This window comes from Bos grunniens, chromosome 4 (genome assembly GCF_055505025.1).
Source record: "Bos grunniens cultivar Pamir isolate PY7600 chromosome 4, Bosgru_T2T1.0, whole genome shotgun sequence".
Lineage (NCBI taxonomy): Eukaryota > Metazoa > Chordata > Mammalia > Artiodactyla > Bovidae > Bos > Bos grunniens.
In genome coordinates, this window is record NC_141168.1 from 70,160,506 (window position 1) to 70,173,926 (window position 13,421).

The following is a 13,421-nucleotide window of genomic DNA, read 5'->3' on the forward strand; positions in this document are numbered from 1 at the left end:
CCTCGAACTTCCGATCCACCACTAACTATGTATATGAACATGGACGTTATTCTCTGGACTCAGTCTCCTAATCTGTAAAATAGTATAACAGTATTATCCAGCAGGGGTTGTATGAGAATTAAATGAGACTGTGTGATGAAGTATTTAGCACATTGTCTAATGCATCAGTATTCGTGTCTGGATAAGCCCGTGAACAGAGGAGCCAGGAGGGGTACAGTCCATGGGGTTGCAAAGAGTTGGACACGACTGAGCACCGTACGTTTTGTTGGCTAACACGTCATACATGTTGGATAGGTGTTTATTCAAATGTAAAGGGAAAATTGCATCCAAGAGGCAGAGTGTTGGTAGCCTAACTGTTGATGAATTGAAATTCTTCAGGGGATGCAGCTGTACTATTAACAAATGGAAAGTTATCTTATGGTTCCCTCACACACATAAAATTGAATTGGAAGGTATCTGTTTCTCTTTAGCACACTTTGGTACATGGCAAGAAAAAATGAGATTAAAATATGTTTTTTTTATATGTCCTATTGTTCTATGTGCTTTAAATCTTAATCCTTTAATTTAATTGATATCATTTCTAACAACAACATTTATTGGCTCTAAAATATATAACCAGTAAACTTGGGCTTCATGCTCATAGTTATCAGAAAAAAGTTTTAATTTATAAAGAAAATGATCAAGAAGTGAAGTCAATTAAATATAGATAGAAATCTCATGAATTAAAAATTCTTATTTAAGTGTGAAAGAGCTTCAATTATTTAGTTTGTAAAAGAAAAATGAGAGGGGGTAAAAAGAGGGAAGACCTAAATCACTATCAACAAAGTATATGGTTGGAGAAATACAGTCTCTTGCTTTTATAATGTGTAAAATACCACTTGTACTAAAAGCAAGATGTATAAAATTAAAATAGCACAGTACAACCCAACTTTATTTACAACATGAGTGAAAAATCAACCCTGTCTGCTTACTGATTTAGAAGAAAAACCAGGAACTTTGCTGCACAGGCAGAAGTTCCCAAGAATTGTCTTTTCTTCTCAGATGAGAAGTCCAATTTCTCCCTTCTTAAGATATTTCCCCTGAAGGACTCTCCCAGTGGTCCAGTGGCTAAGACTCCACCTTCCAATGCAGGTGGCACAGGTTCCATCCCTAGTCAGGATATATACTTCATGCAGCTGGTGGAAAAAAAGAAAACTGGCAGTAAAGCAGTTCAGCAGCCTTAGGGGGCAAATTCAAATTATAGGGAAAACACTGAGAGCCAGAATATTGTGTATTATTACTCAAGCTAAAATTTCAGATGAAATTCCAAAATAAAATATGCTGTTGTGAACATTTTCTGAATTTGGAAAAATTCTAAGTAGATTACTTGATAAGTTTAGTATAAGAGCCTTTCTGAAAATACATTTTTTTTACATGAAAGTATAGTTAGTTCACAATGTTGGGTTATTTACAGGTGTACAGCAAAGTGATTCAGTTTTTTTTGTGTGTGTATTATTTTTCAGATTCTTTTCCATTAAAGGTTATTACAAGATATTTCATATACTTCTCTGTTCTACAGAGTAGGTTCTTATTGTTTATCTATTTTATATACAGTAGTCTGTATCTGCTAATCCCAAATTAGGAGTTTGGGATTAATAATACATTTTTAATAGAAGTTTTGGAAGTACCGTTATACAATTAAGGCACTTTAAATAACATGCTGCTCTACTCCAAAATCTGGAGTGGTTCAGGTATAAAATTGAGAGGTCATATAAAATTAGAAATAAAGAGAATTTCCTCACTTCAGAATCGGGCATGGGATCCACATCTGGAGCTCAAAGTTCAACTTCACAGTACACGTGTCAAGTACACATGGGTGTTGATTCCCATTCTCAAAAGTAACTATATTGCTTTGTAAAACCAATAAATTTTCTCTGGGTATTTATTTTTATGATTCATTCCAGAATCAGTTAAATGAAGAGTGAGATTCCACAGAGTTGCAGAATATGAGAATGTGTTATTTGGACAAAGAGAGCATAAATTGCAAAATACAGGATGGGAAAGGGAAGTAGTGTAGAAACTAGCAAAGATTTTCACCAATACAGAAACCATCATACCCAATTGCCCCCGCCGCCCCTAATCCCACCACCCACCCATCTACTTCAAAACAGGCTCCAGTATTATAGAACAAAAGAGATTTTTAAAGATCAATTGGGGACTTCCCTGGCAGTCCAGTGATTGGGACTCCCCATTTCCACTGTAGGAAGCATGGATTCAATCAATAAACATGTTCATGAATGTTGGAAGTCTTGATGTGGGATATTTATATGGGATATTTAAAAGTCATAATCCCATGGACAGAGGAGACTGGCAGGCTATAGTCATTAGGTCATAAAGAGTCAGACACGACTGAAGCGACTTGGCATGCACACAAGATGCACTCCATCTCTGCATATGGAGAAAAAGTGAAGGTCAAGTTATAATCCACCTCTGCTACTTAACAGCTGTGACTTTGGGCAAGTTCCATGAAGTCTTGAACTTCTCTTGCCATTAAAAATAGAACACTACTAAGCACCTAGGGACAGGGCAGTGGCACCCCACTCCAGTACCCTTGCCTGGAAAATCCCATGGACGGAGAAGCCTGGTAGGCTGCAATCCATGGGGTCTCGAAGAGTTGGACACGACTGAGCGAGTTCACTTTCACTTTTCACTTTCATGCATTGGAGAAGGAAATGGCAATCCACTCCAGTGTTCTTGCCTGGAGAATCCCAGGGACCGGGGAGCCTGGTGGGCTGCCGTCTATGGGGTCACGCAGATTCAGACACGACTGAAGCGACTTAGCAGCAGCAGCAGCAGCAAGCACCTAACAACGTACTGTGGATGCAAGGCCATAGTGAGCAGCAGCCTTCTGTTCTTTTACTACTCACTAGGTTTTTCCAAGCCACAACATGTTGGTGTTTCTTTAACCATTCTTTTTCATTACTATTCCATATTCCCCTACAGAGAGAAACCTCGAGGCAGACACTTCCCCCAAGCCCACTGTTTTTCTTCCTTCACTTGCTGAAATCAACCATGATAATGCTGGAACATATCTTTGTCTCCTGGAGAAATTTTTCCCTGATGTTATTACAGTTTCTTGGAGAGCAAAAAATGACAAAAGAGCTCTGCCATCCCAGCAGGGAAATACCATGAAGACCAAGGACACATACATGAAGTTCAGCTGGCTGACCGTGACCGAAAACTCTATGGATAAACAACATGTATGTGTTGTCAAACACAAGAAAAATATAGGAGGAATTGATCAAGAGATTATTTTTCCTTCAATAAAAGAAGGTAAGTGAATATAAATGTAAATATAACCTCCCAAAACACTGTTTTTCAAAGGCAATACCCACCTTTCCGGCTAAGTGTTAATGAAAAACAAACAAATATGTCTTGATAAAATGATGTTTCATTTAATGGTAGCTATCTCCCCATAGGATTAAAATAGGATAGGCCTTGAAACATAGAAAAGAAAAAATTTTACTTCTCTCACCCTCAGTTTCATTTTCCAAAATATTAAGATCATACGATGTTTAAGTGTTAGAGTTGTTGTATGGATTAAATGAAACAACATATGTGAAAGCATCGAGCAACTAAGCACACAACAGATCTTCACTGTTGGGGATCTTGGTTGGTCAGGAAATAACAACACTTCTACATCTTTCAGGAATATCCTTCAGCAGGCAAAGTCATTCTCAATTCAGTTCTCCTTTACAATTCCAAAGCAATGAGTTATTAAATGACAAAATGGTCTTCGTATAAGGGAGCCAAATTGCAGCTCAGCAAAAAGAATCATTTGACCAGGTGGTTTTTTAAGGGCTTAGGTTTTTGAAATTTGTATTTTACATACCACTATAAGATAAAATTGTAATCAAAGATTGGGTGATGTTAAAGTGTACAAACTTACTCCCATTACATAATGAATGCATTTCTTGCTATTAGAAAAGGTCTTTCAAGATAGTTTTATTGCAGCCCTAGCACATGCCATGTCTGGAGGGATGTACGGATGGACACACTGAGGTGAATTACTGCCCAAGGAGGATGCATTACAGTCAAGAGAATATACACTTTCCTTGATGACTTAGGGTCACTTGTGATCCAGGCATGACATCTCAAAGCAGCCCCCATGAGCAGATGCTGGACATGTCCATGCAGTGTGGGCAGAGAGCTGGGATGTGCCTCGGCCCTGACAGTGGTCCTGTAACTCACTGGACTCAGGATTTAATGTCCTGCATGTTCACCTAACAGACCAAAGTCTCCAAAGCCCCCATCAGAAGGAATCATTTTGTTCTTTTCCCTGTGGCTAGGAAACCTTTTTCAGAGAAGGCAATGGCACCCCACTCCAGTACTCCTGCCTGGAAAATCCCATGGATGGAGGAGCTTGGTAGGCTGCAGTCCGTGGGGTTGCTAAGAGTCAGACACGACTGAACGACTTCACTTTCACTTTTCACTTTCATGCATTGGAGAAGAAAATGGCAACCCACTCCAGTGTTCTTGCCTGGAAAATCCCAGGGACGGGGGAGCCTGGTGGGCTGACGTCCATGGGGTCGGACATGACTGAAGCGACTTCACAGCAGCAGCAGCAGGAAACCTTTTTAAAGCCGTGGGAACCAAGCACATAAAATGTGCATAGATGTTTGCTATGCCCCAGTCCGAATTTCTGAAGTAAGTCTTTATCTTCTCTGATTCTTAGTTTATCCAATGATCAAATCAGGTTTGAACACTTGTCTTGGTTTTGTCCTGGGGCTGCAATGAAGAACAAATGAAATAACATCAGAGAAAACACTTGCTTTCCAAAATATGACATGGCTGTACCTATTCATATATTCATCAAATCCATTTATATCCTCTTCTAAAACTAATTAAAAATAAAATTACAAAAATAGCTCTAAATTTTAATTTTTATTCTAATAGAACAGAAGCAAATTTGCAGTTTAATGTAATCGTGGCTTTAAGAGTCCTACTTAAGGACACTAAAAGTACTAGGTTTTAGTACTTTTTTCTTGTAATGAGAAAAAAATAAGTATATAAGTTTCATTGTGACAGTTACCATATTAGAGAGATATTCCAGTTCATAATGTGTTTTACCTGAACACAATTCTGAAACAAATGCATTCCAAGGGTTTCTAACGGCTGTAAAGCTAATGATGGCATTTTGGTTAATGTTATTCTATAGCAAAGTTCCAATGCTGTTTCTTAAAATTGTTTTGTTTTTGATAAAAGCTAAGAATATAACATGAAGTACATATTAATGAAATGATTTTACAGAGAAATAAATCTAATCTGGTCCTAGTTTTTGACCAACCTTCACTGAGAAAGAGAACTTAAACACATAGAGTTGATTATAAAACTTTAATACTTTATTGTTTCTGCCTCAACCAATGCATGTTAATAAGAGGTTTGTTTATCTTTTAGTGAATAAAGTCATTGTAAGGGAATATATGTATATTACACATACATATATATTGCAATATACTGCTGCTGCTGCTGCTGAGTCGCTTCAGTCGTGTCCGACTCTGTGCAACCACATAGACGGCAGCCCACCAGGCACCCCTGTCCCTGGGATTCTCCAGGCAAGAATACTGGAGTGGGTTGCCATTTCCTTCTCCAATGCATGAAGGTAAAAAGTGAAAGTGAAGTAGCTCAGTCATGTCCGACTCTGAGCAACCCCATGGACTGCAGCCTACTGGGCTCCTCCATCCACGGGATTTTCCAGGCAGGAGTACTGGAGTGGGGTGCCATCACCTTCTCTGATTGCAATATACACACACGTATAAACATATGTGCATGTGTGCGAAGTCACTTCAGTCGTGTCCAAATCTTTGCAACCCCATGGACTGTAGCCCACCGGACTTCTCTGTCCGTGGGGGTCTCCAGGCAAGACTATCAGAATGGGTTGCTGTGCCCTCCTCCAGGGGATCTTCCTGACCCAGGTACCAAACCTGTGTCTCCTGTGACTACTGCCTTGCAGGTGGATTCTTTACTGCTGAAACATACTCACAGTATCAAATAATGGGCACAGATAATTCATTAATACTTGTTCTCATTTCTTGTAGTTGTCACCTCACTTGTCCCTACTACTGAGCCTCCAAATGATTGTTTGACTGATGAAAGCAGTAAGTTTTTGTACAGATTTATCTTTATGTCATGTTTTAGTTTTTCTTTCTTTCTGTTGAACTTCTCTGTTTTAAAGTGGAAAAGACCAATTATCTGAAATTGTGGGGCTCATTATTGTTATAGTTTTACTGATCATCTCTACTGTCATCTGTCAATAGATTATATACATATGTGTATGTATATATTCACAGACACCATATTATACATAATATGCACTGACTGTAAAATAATGAGTGTGGACAGTTGATTAATACTTGCTTCCTTTGCTTTTATAAGTTACAGATACTGGTTCTAAAAAAGCTTGTCTGAAAGATGGAAGTGGTAAGTTTTGCTTATGTTTGCCGTTAAGACATCCTATAGCACTTTTTTCCTTCCTGATCAATTACCTTTCTAAAAAATGTTATCTATTTATTTTTAAATGTAACAAAGATGAATATTTTGAATGATGCAATTCAAAAAACAAGTACAATTCAAAAAAAATGATACCAAAAAACAGGTACAATTCACAAAGAAATAGACATCATAAACAGACACCTAACAACAAAGAAACAAAGATACCTAAAGCAAAAATCAGGAGAAATATAAGGGAAAAGAAAAAAACATATAATCATAATGAGACATATTGACATTTCTCTGAGAATATTTTATCAAAGCACAGAAAAAATAAAAATGGGAGCATCTTGAATGTCATTAATAATTCAAATATAATAGATTTCTATTTATATTAATTTATCTTAATCTTATATCCTATACAAATATATTTAACATTTTGTATCTCATACATTGTTATTAGATATCCACAGGCCATTTAGAAAAACTGACAAAGATAAACATTCAGTTCAGTTCAGTCGCTCAGTCGTGTCCGACTCTTCGAGACCCCATGAACCGCAGCACGCCAGGCCTCCCTGTCCATCACCGACTCCCAGAGTTCACTGAGACTCACGTCCATCGAGTCAGTGAGGCCATCCAGCCATCTCATCCTCTGTCGTCCCCTTCTCCTCCTGCCCCCAATCCCTCCCAGCATCAGAGTCTTTTCCAATGAGTCAACTCTTCGCATGAGGTGGCCAAAGTACTGGAGTTTCAGCTTCAGCATCATTCCCTCCAAAGAAATCCCAGGGCTGATCTCCTTTAGAATGGGAACATGTATTGGATCTCCTTGCAGTCCAAGGGACTCTCAAGAGTCTTCTCCAACACCACAGTCCAAAAGCATCAATTCTTTGGCACTCAGCCTTCTTCACAGTTCAACTCTCACATTCATACATGACCACAGGAAAAACCATAGCCTTGACTAGACGGACCTTCGTTGGCAAAGCAATGTCTCTGCTTTTGAATATACTATCTAGGTTCGTCATAACTTTCCTTCCAAGGAGTAAGCATCTTTTAATTTCATGGCTGCAGTCACCATCTGCAGTGATTTTGGAGCCCAAAAAAATAAAGTCTGACACTGTTTCCACTGTTTCCCCATCTATTTCCCATGAAGTGATGGGACCGGATGCCACGATCTTTGTTTTCTGAATGTTGAGCTTTAAGCCAACTTTTTCACTAAACATTACCAAATTTCTAAAAATAGAATTTTTTGTCAATCACTTATACACATATATTACTTTTGACATTATTTTCTGTTATAGGTTATTACAAGATAGTGACTATAGCTCCTTGTGCTAAATAGTAAACATCTGTTTCTTGTTGCATATCTATTTTTTTTTAATTAGAAATCTAGCATCTTATTCAAACTAAGTCAAACAAATGAAATCAAAATGTCATAATTCAGATTGGCTGGGCAGATGAAAACATGTGCATGTATGCACTCCCATTTACCATGTCACTCTGCTTGACCCCCCAAACTGTATGTAATTGTTTTATATCGTTAGGTTAATCATGTTCCCATTATGGCTTGCTATTGTAATTCTCTTTTACTTTTTGTTTGGCTATTGATTGTGAAAACTGATAAGCATCTTTCACTATTGTGATTATGAAATGGCAACCCACTCCAGGGTTCTTGCCTGGAAAATCCTATGGACGGAGGAACATGGCAGGCTATACAGTCCATGGGGTCGCAAAGAGTCAGACACGACTGAGTGACTAACACTAACATTAACTAGTACTCACTTAATACCGTTGAATCATGACTGGTCAACAGAAAAATAATAGAATTCTATATCACCAAAACTACCATTTAATAGAAAAACCTGTAAACACTTTTTAAAATCCAGATGTGTATTAGAATTAACTTGGAATTTTTTGAAAAATACAAATGCCCAGGAATTGCTTTTTTTTGCGAGAGTTCCAGATATGTTTCTAATAAGCAACCATGTTTAAAAGCAACTGGACTATATGAGAATCTTTTACTTTTATCTAGTTTGTTTCACTTTTTCTATTTCATATTCGGTGCTCCCATTTCATTTAGTTTATGTTTTCCAATTTCTCCATCTCTTTTTTTTTTTTTTGATGTTCTTTATCAAGCCTTTGTCAAGCATAGTAGAAAAGTTATTGTATACATATATATATATATAATATATATATATTTTAGAAAGCATGAGTCGGACATGACTGAGCGACTTCACTTCCACTTTTCACTTTCATGCATTGGAGAAGGAAATGGCAACCCACTCCAGTGTTCTTGCCTGGAGAATCCAGGGACAGGGGAGCCTGGTGGGCTGCAGTCTCTGGGGTTGCACAGAGTTGGACGTGACTGAAGCGACTTAGCAGCAGCAGCAGAAAGCATGAATTTTTACCTGATCAATTACCTCTTGAACTTCCTTGGTTAATGTTAAGAAAAAGTCAATTATTCCTGAAACTGTGGTGTTCATACATTTAATCAGAGTATCTCTCCTGTCTGTGTTAGCAGATCTTCTATTATATATACATGCATATTAACGCACACAGAGTTAATCACATTTGTACCACTGTCTAATAATATATATGAATGACTGACAATACAATTGATTAATACCTGCTCTCTTTTCTTCTAGATACTAATTCTACAAAGGCATGTCTGGAAGGTGAAAGCCGTAAGTTCTGTCTTTGTCTGCCTTTGTGTCATGTTAGAGCACTTTTTTCCCTCTGGATAAACTTAACTTTTGGACTTCCTTCATATAAGGTAGAAAAAACAAAATGTCTGGATATTGCAGAATAGACTGCATATTTTAAGTAAATCCATCGTTCCCGAAGAGTCATCTTAACACATTAAATGCTGGTTTTGGTGTAAGATGACTCCAAATGAGAGGATGAACTGATAGGCTCCAAATTATTTCAACAGTGGGCTTTACCCAGTTGTGTAGATTTTGTTTGTAATAATTGCAGAAACTTGATATCAAGTTGCTTCTAGATTGTTTTTGAGTTTTAGCCCTTGCTGGTAACTAATACATGAACTGACACTGGCTGAGAGCTTGATATACATAAGGTGTTGTGCTGGATCTTATGTGAATATTTTTTTTTCATCATAACACTCCTATGAGGTGGTGCAACATTTTCCCATAATTTTTCAATGAGGGCCATTAGCCAAAATTACTTAAATCCCTTGTACCAAGCTCCATAGCTAGATATGAGGATTCAACAAAGGCCATCGGAATCCATGGTTCAGACATTTCCTCAGTTCTCTATTCCATCTCTAAGATATAGAGCAAGAATCCTAAAACCGAGGCCCTGAGACAGGGTGGACCCATGGGCAGGGTATAAGTGCGTGGATTTCCAACTATCCCAGACAGCACTTTAACCCCAGGTCTTTTATTATTGGTTGCACGAAGGTGGGTAATTACTTCTATTTCTGGGCAATAGTGCCCTCTTCTGCCAACTGGGAACAATTGCACCCAGCTCAGTTATTACAGAGATAAGGTCACCTATGTGGAATGTCTCCCACAGGGTATCCATTTAGCTGGCACAGGATGAGTACTAGTTGGTGGCCCCTTCTCCCTACATGAAGGGTCTCAGTGAATTTAGAAGAGCTGGCAATGGTCCTGCTGATCCCTCCTCCGTTCCCAGTGTGTCAGGGGGCCTGGAACTCAGCTAACATCTGACCTGACTCAGGGCCATGAGTTATGAGCATGTCCCTCCTCCTGAGATCCTTTCCACACCACATACTAGTGATTCTGGAGTTCTGACTCCATGAAGGTAAAGCATAGAAAAGGGAAACATACAGGAAGAAACTCAGCCTTGTAGTCCATTGAGTAGCAAGTCAGGCCCAGTATCATTGTTAATTGCTTCTTGACATCATCTATTTCTTGCAAAACTTTGAAGGAGAGTAAGTGCAATCATCCTAGAACATCACGGGCACGAGGTTAGATATCTAAGAAAGACAGGTGACTGAGGCATGAGCTCCTAAGGTTTCGGGGATTTTGGACTAACCACTCTCTTCCATTTTGTACAAAGTTCTCTTTACTAAAGCCTTCCACCCACCTCACTGTGTCACAACCAGATTTCCCTGGTTGATCCCCTTCATAGGAATCTCATTGGTGCACAACATGTAATGGCTCAGATGCTTCCACATCAGCAATTCAACTTGCTGTTTATGCGTAACTTTGATGTCTGGGATATTTATTGGACATGGAAATGCAGGACTACAGAGCAGCTAAGAATACCTTCTTCAGATTCAGGTTGCTGGGATTGAAATGTGATTTCTGGTGCTTTCTTAATGTGTGACACCAAGCAAATTATTTCTCTCTGTCCTCAGTTTACTGGTAAAAGGGGTTGAAAATGATAATCTCGTAGGTTATTTGAAAACTTAACTAAGATTAGAATCTTGCATGCAAAGCTCTCAGAATAAGTGTTTGACATTTGGTTAGGGGTTAACAAACGTCACCTCTTATTGTTACTCAGAGATGTGATGGCACAAAAAATGCAAAATGCTATTTATCATAGATATTTTTCCCATTTGGACTCATTCTTTAAAAACACAACCTTGCTTTTTAATATTTGGGAAGGTTCTGTTGGATTTAGTTGAGGTCGTTGATTGACTTGAATTGTCAACTAGATTCTGAGTTGTTCTGGTGGTGGTGGTGCTCATGGTGGTTGCATCTGTTTTCTTTGGGTTTGGAGTGCCACTTCTTTGCAGATCACCAGAAATAAATCATTGTGACCACTTCCGTGAATATGTCCTCTCCTCTCAAAAGAACACTTGAAACTAACCAAAATGACTTCTCCTAGGTACCCTGCAGCTGCAGCTCATGAACACCTCTGCAGCCTATTACACCTACCTCTTACTCCTCCTCCTGAGCACAGTCTACTTTGTTGTCATCATTTCCTGTGTGTTTAGAAGAACAGGCGTCTGCTGTGACAGGAAGATCTCGTAATGGGGGGGCTACCGAGAGATCAACTTTCCTTCATCCTCTACAGTCCCAGAAAGTCTCTGCTTGCTTTTTGTTTTGGGTTATCTCAGTTCAGATGTGTATTTATCTATGATGTCATAATTGTCCCACCCTCAAGTCCTTTCAATTCCTGAGCGCACACTGTGGGCAGCTCCCTGTCTCCTCCCTCAGCACCTCCAGCCAGACCACGACCCTGACCCTCCCTGTCACACACCCTGAAGAAGTCAGCTTTGCTGCTCGAATTCTATACTTAGATTTTCATAACATGCACAATAAATACAAAAGAATCACAAGCCCCCTTTTCTCTGTGTACTTTAATTTCATGAAATCTAACCAAGGTGAGAAACAGCATGATAACCAGGCTATCAAATTTAGCGCTGATGTAATAATGGTCAACACCACATTTCTAGGTCTTTCACTGAGATGGTGGTTATGGTGCTTTCTCTGGGGCACCGGCTGCAAGACGACCAGTGGAGCTGGTCCAACAGGAGCCAAACAAAGGTGCCCGTGTTCCTTCTCTTTCAGAGTCACCAGAGGCAGACTCATTGGGTTGGGGCATTCGGATAGTGACAGTATAACACCCAGCATGACCTGCACTGTGTGTGCTCAGATCTGTGCTAGGGTCTCACAAGCCTGACTCCAGGTCCTCGTGTTAACCCCTGATGAGACCTGCGCCAACACCAGAGGAGCATCGGGTGCAGGATGAAGCATGCAGACTGTGACTGTCGAGGGCCTGGGTTTGAACGCTGGGTCTGTATTAGCACTTGTGTGATCTCAGACAGCTCTTCGAGCTCTCTGTGTCATCATTTCCTCATCTGTGTAATGAAGTTACAGAGCCCTGTCTCCTGGAGTGTGAGGATTAGATGAGTCCATGATGCCTGGTCCATGCAAGTTCTCAACATTAGTATCTACTGTCAGTACTTCCTAATCTACTGTAGGAACAATAGATTCCACACATACACAAATGCACTGAGATTCATTTCTAAGCTTACTTCCCTGCAAAGAAATCAGATGTAGATGGAACAGAGACTCTGTTTCTACTGTTCATCAGGTAATCCCATTAATCATTTAAGAACCCCTGGAAGAAGCAACAGTTAGAGTTCACAGTTTATAGGTTGGAGAGGTTAATTTGTCTGTTCACGGTCACTATTTTGTAAATAAGAGTCATTCAGGTTTTTCTGAACCTGGAGCTCACATTTTGTAATCTAGCATCACATGGCTTTCCCTTGGTTCACTTTCTGCTGGGAACAAACAAACTACGACAGGACAAAACACACACTGCTTCTTTACTAAAGGCTTCCTCCAAGGATTCGGAGAGAACTTTCTTAAGAATTTGTGATTGTATCTGTCTTTTTCTTACGTATATACTCTGGTTTCCACACATCTACTCCCGTGGTTGTGAACATGGTGGAAATCCTGCCTTATTCTATGTGTGTGGTTTTACAACTTCTTTTTCTTTTCTGCTGAAATATTTGTTCATGTCTTTCAACCATTTTTCCTATTGAGTAATAATACGAATAAACAGGACACTCATTATATGTGTTTCTGTGTATTTCTGTAAGTACAGACATAGAACAAAAAGTTAAACTCATGGTAGAAGGAAGGAAGAATAAGGGATGTTCTATTTCCTCTAATGAATCCTTTTAAAGGAAATTTTTTATGTATTAGAATTGAAACACTGTCTTATTTAAAATTGGAAAAGCTTATTGTTTGTTTCTTTGTGTATAATCGGCTTCAGTGTGTATGAAACAAGTTCTTAGGCAGTTAAACCAAGGTTCCCATTTGAAAACAAAAAGAGACCAACCACATAAACAATGGTGGTTTAGTTGCTGAGTCTTGTCCAACTCTTGAGACCCCATGGACCATAGCCTGCCGGGCTTCTCTGTCCATGGGATTCTCCAGGCAAGAATCCTGGAGTGGGTTGCTATTTCCTTCTCTATGGAATCTTCCCACCCCAGGAATCGAACATGGGTCTCCTGC

The 13,421-nt window shown here is 39.2% G+C and overlaps 1 gene segment (V, D, J or C); it reads left to right on the forward strand.

The window, feature by feature from the left end:
• Nucleotides 1–12,977, forward strand: part of LOC147374322 (T-cell receptor gamma chain C region C7.5-like) — a 33,678-nt gene extending 20,701 nt beyond the window's left edge. The window contains 5 exon segments of the C gene segment in view: nt 2,983–3,312; nt 6,078–6,137; nt 6,415–6,459; nt 9,111–9,149; nt 11,281–12,977. Of these exon segments, the coding sequence occupies nt 2,983–3,312; nt 6,078–6,137; nt 6,415–6,459; nt 9,111–9,149; nt 11,281–11,426 (620 nt within the window).
• The last annotated feature ends 444 nt before the right edge of the window (nt 12,978–13,421 follow it).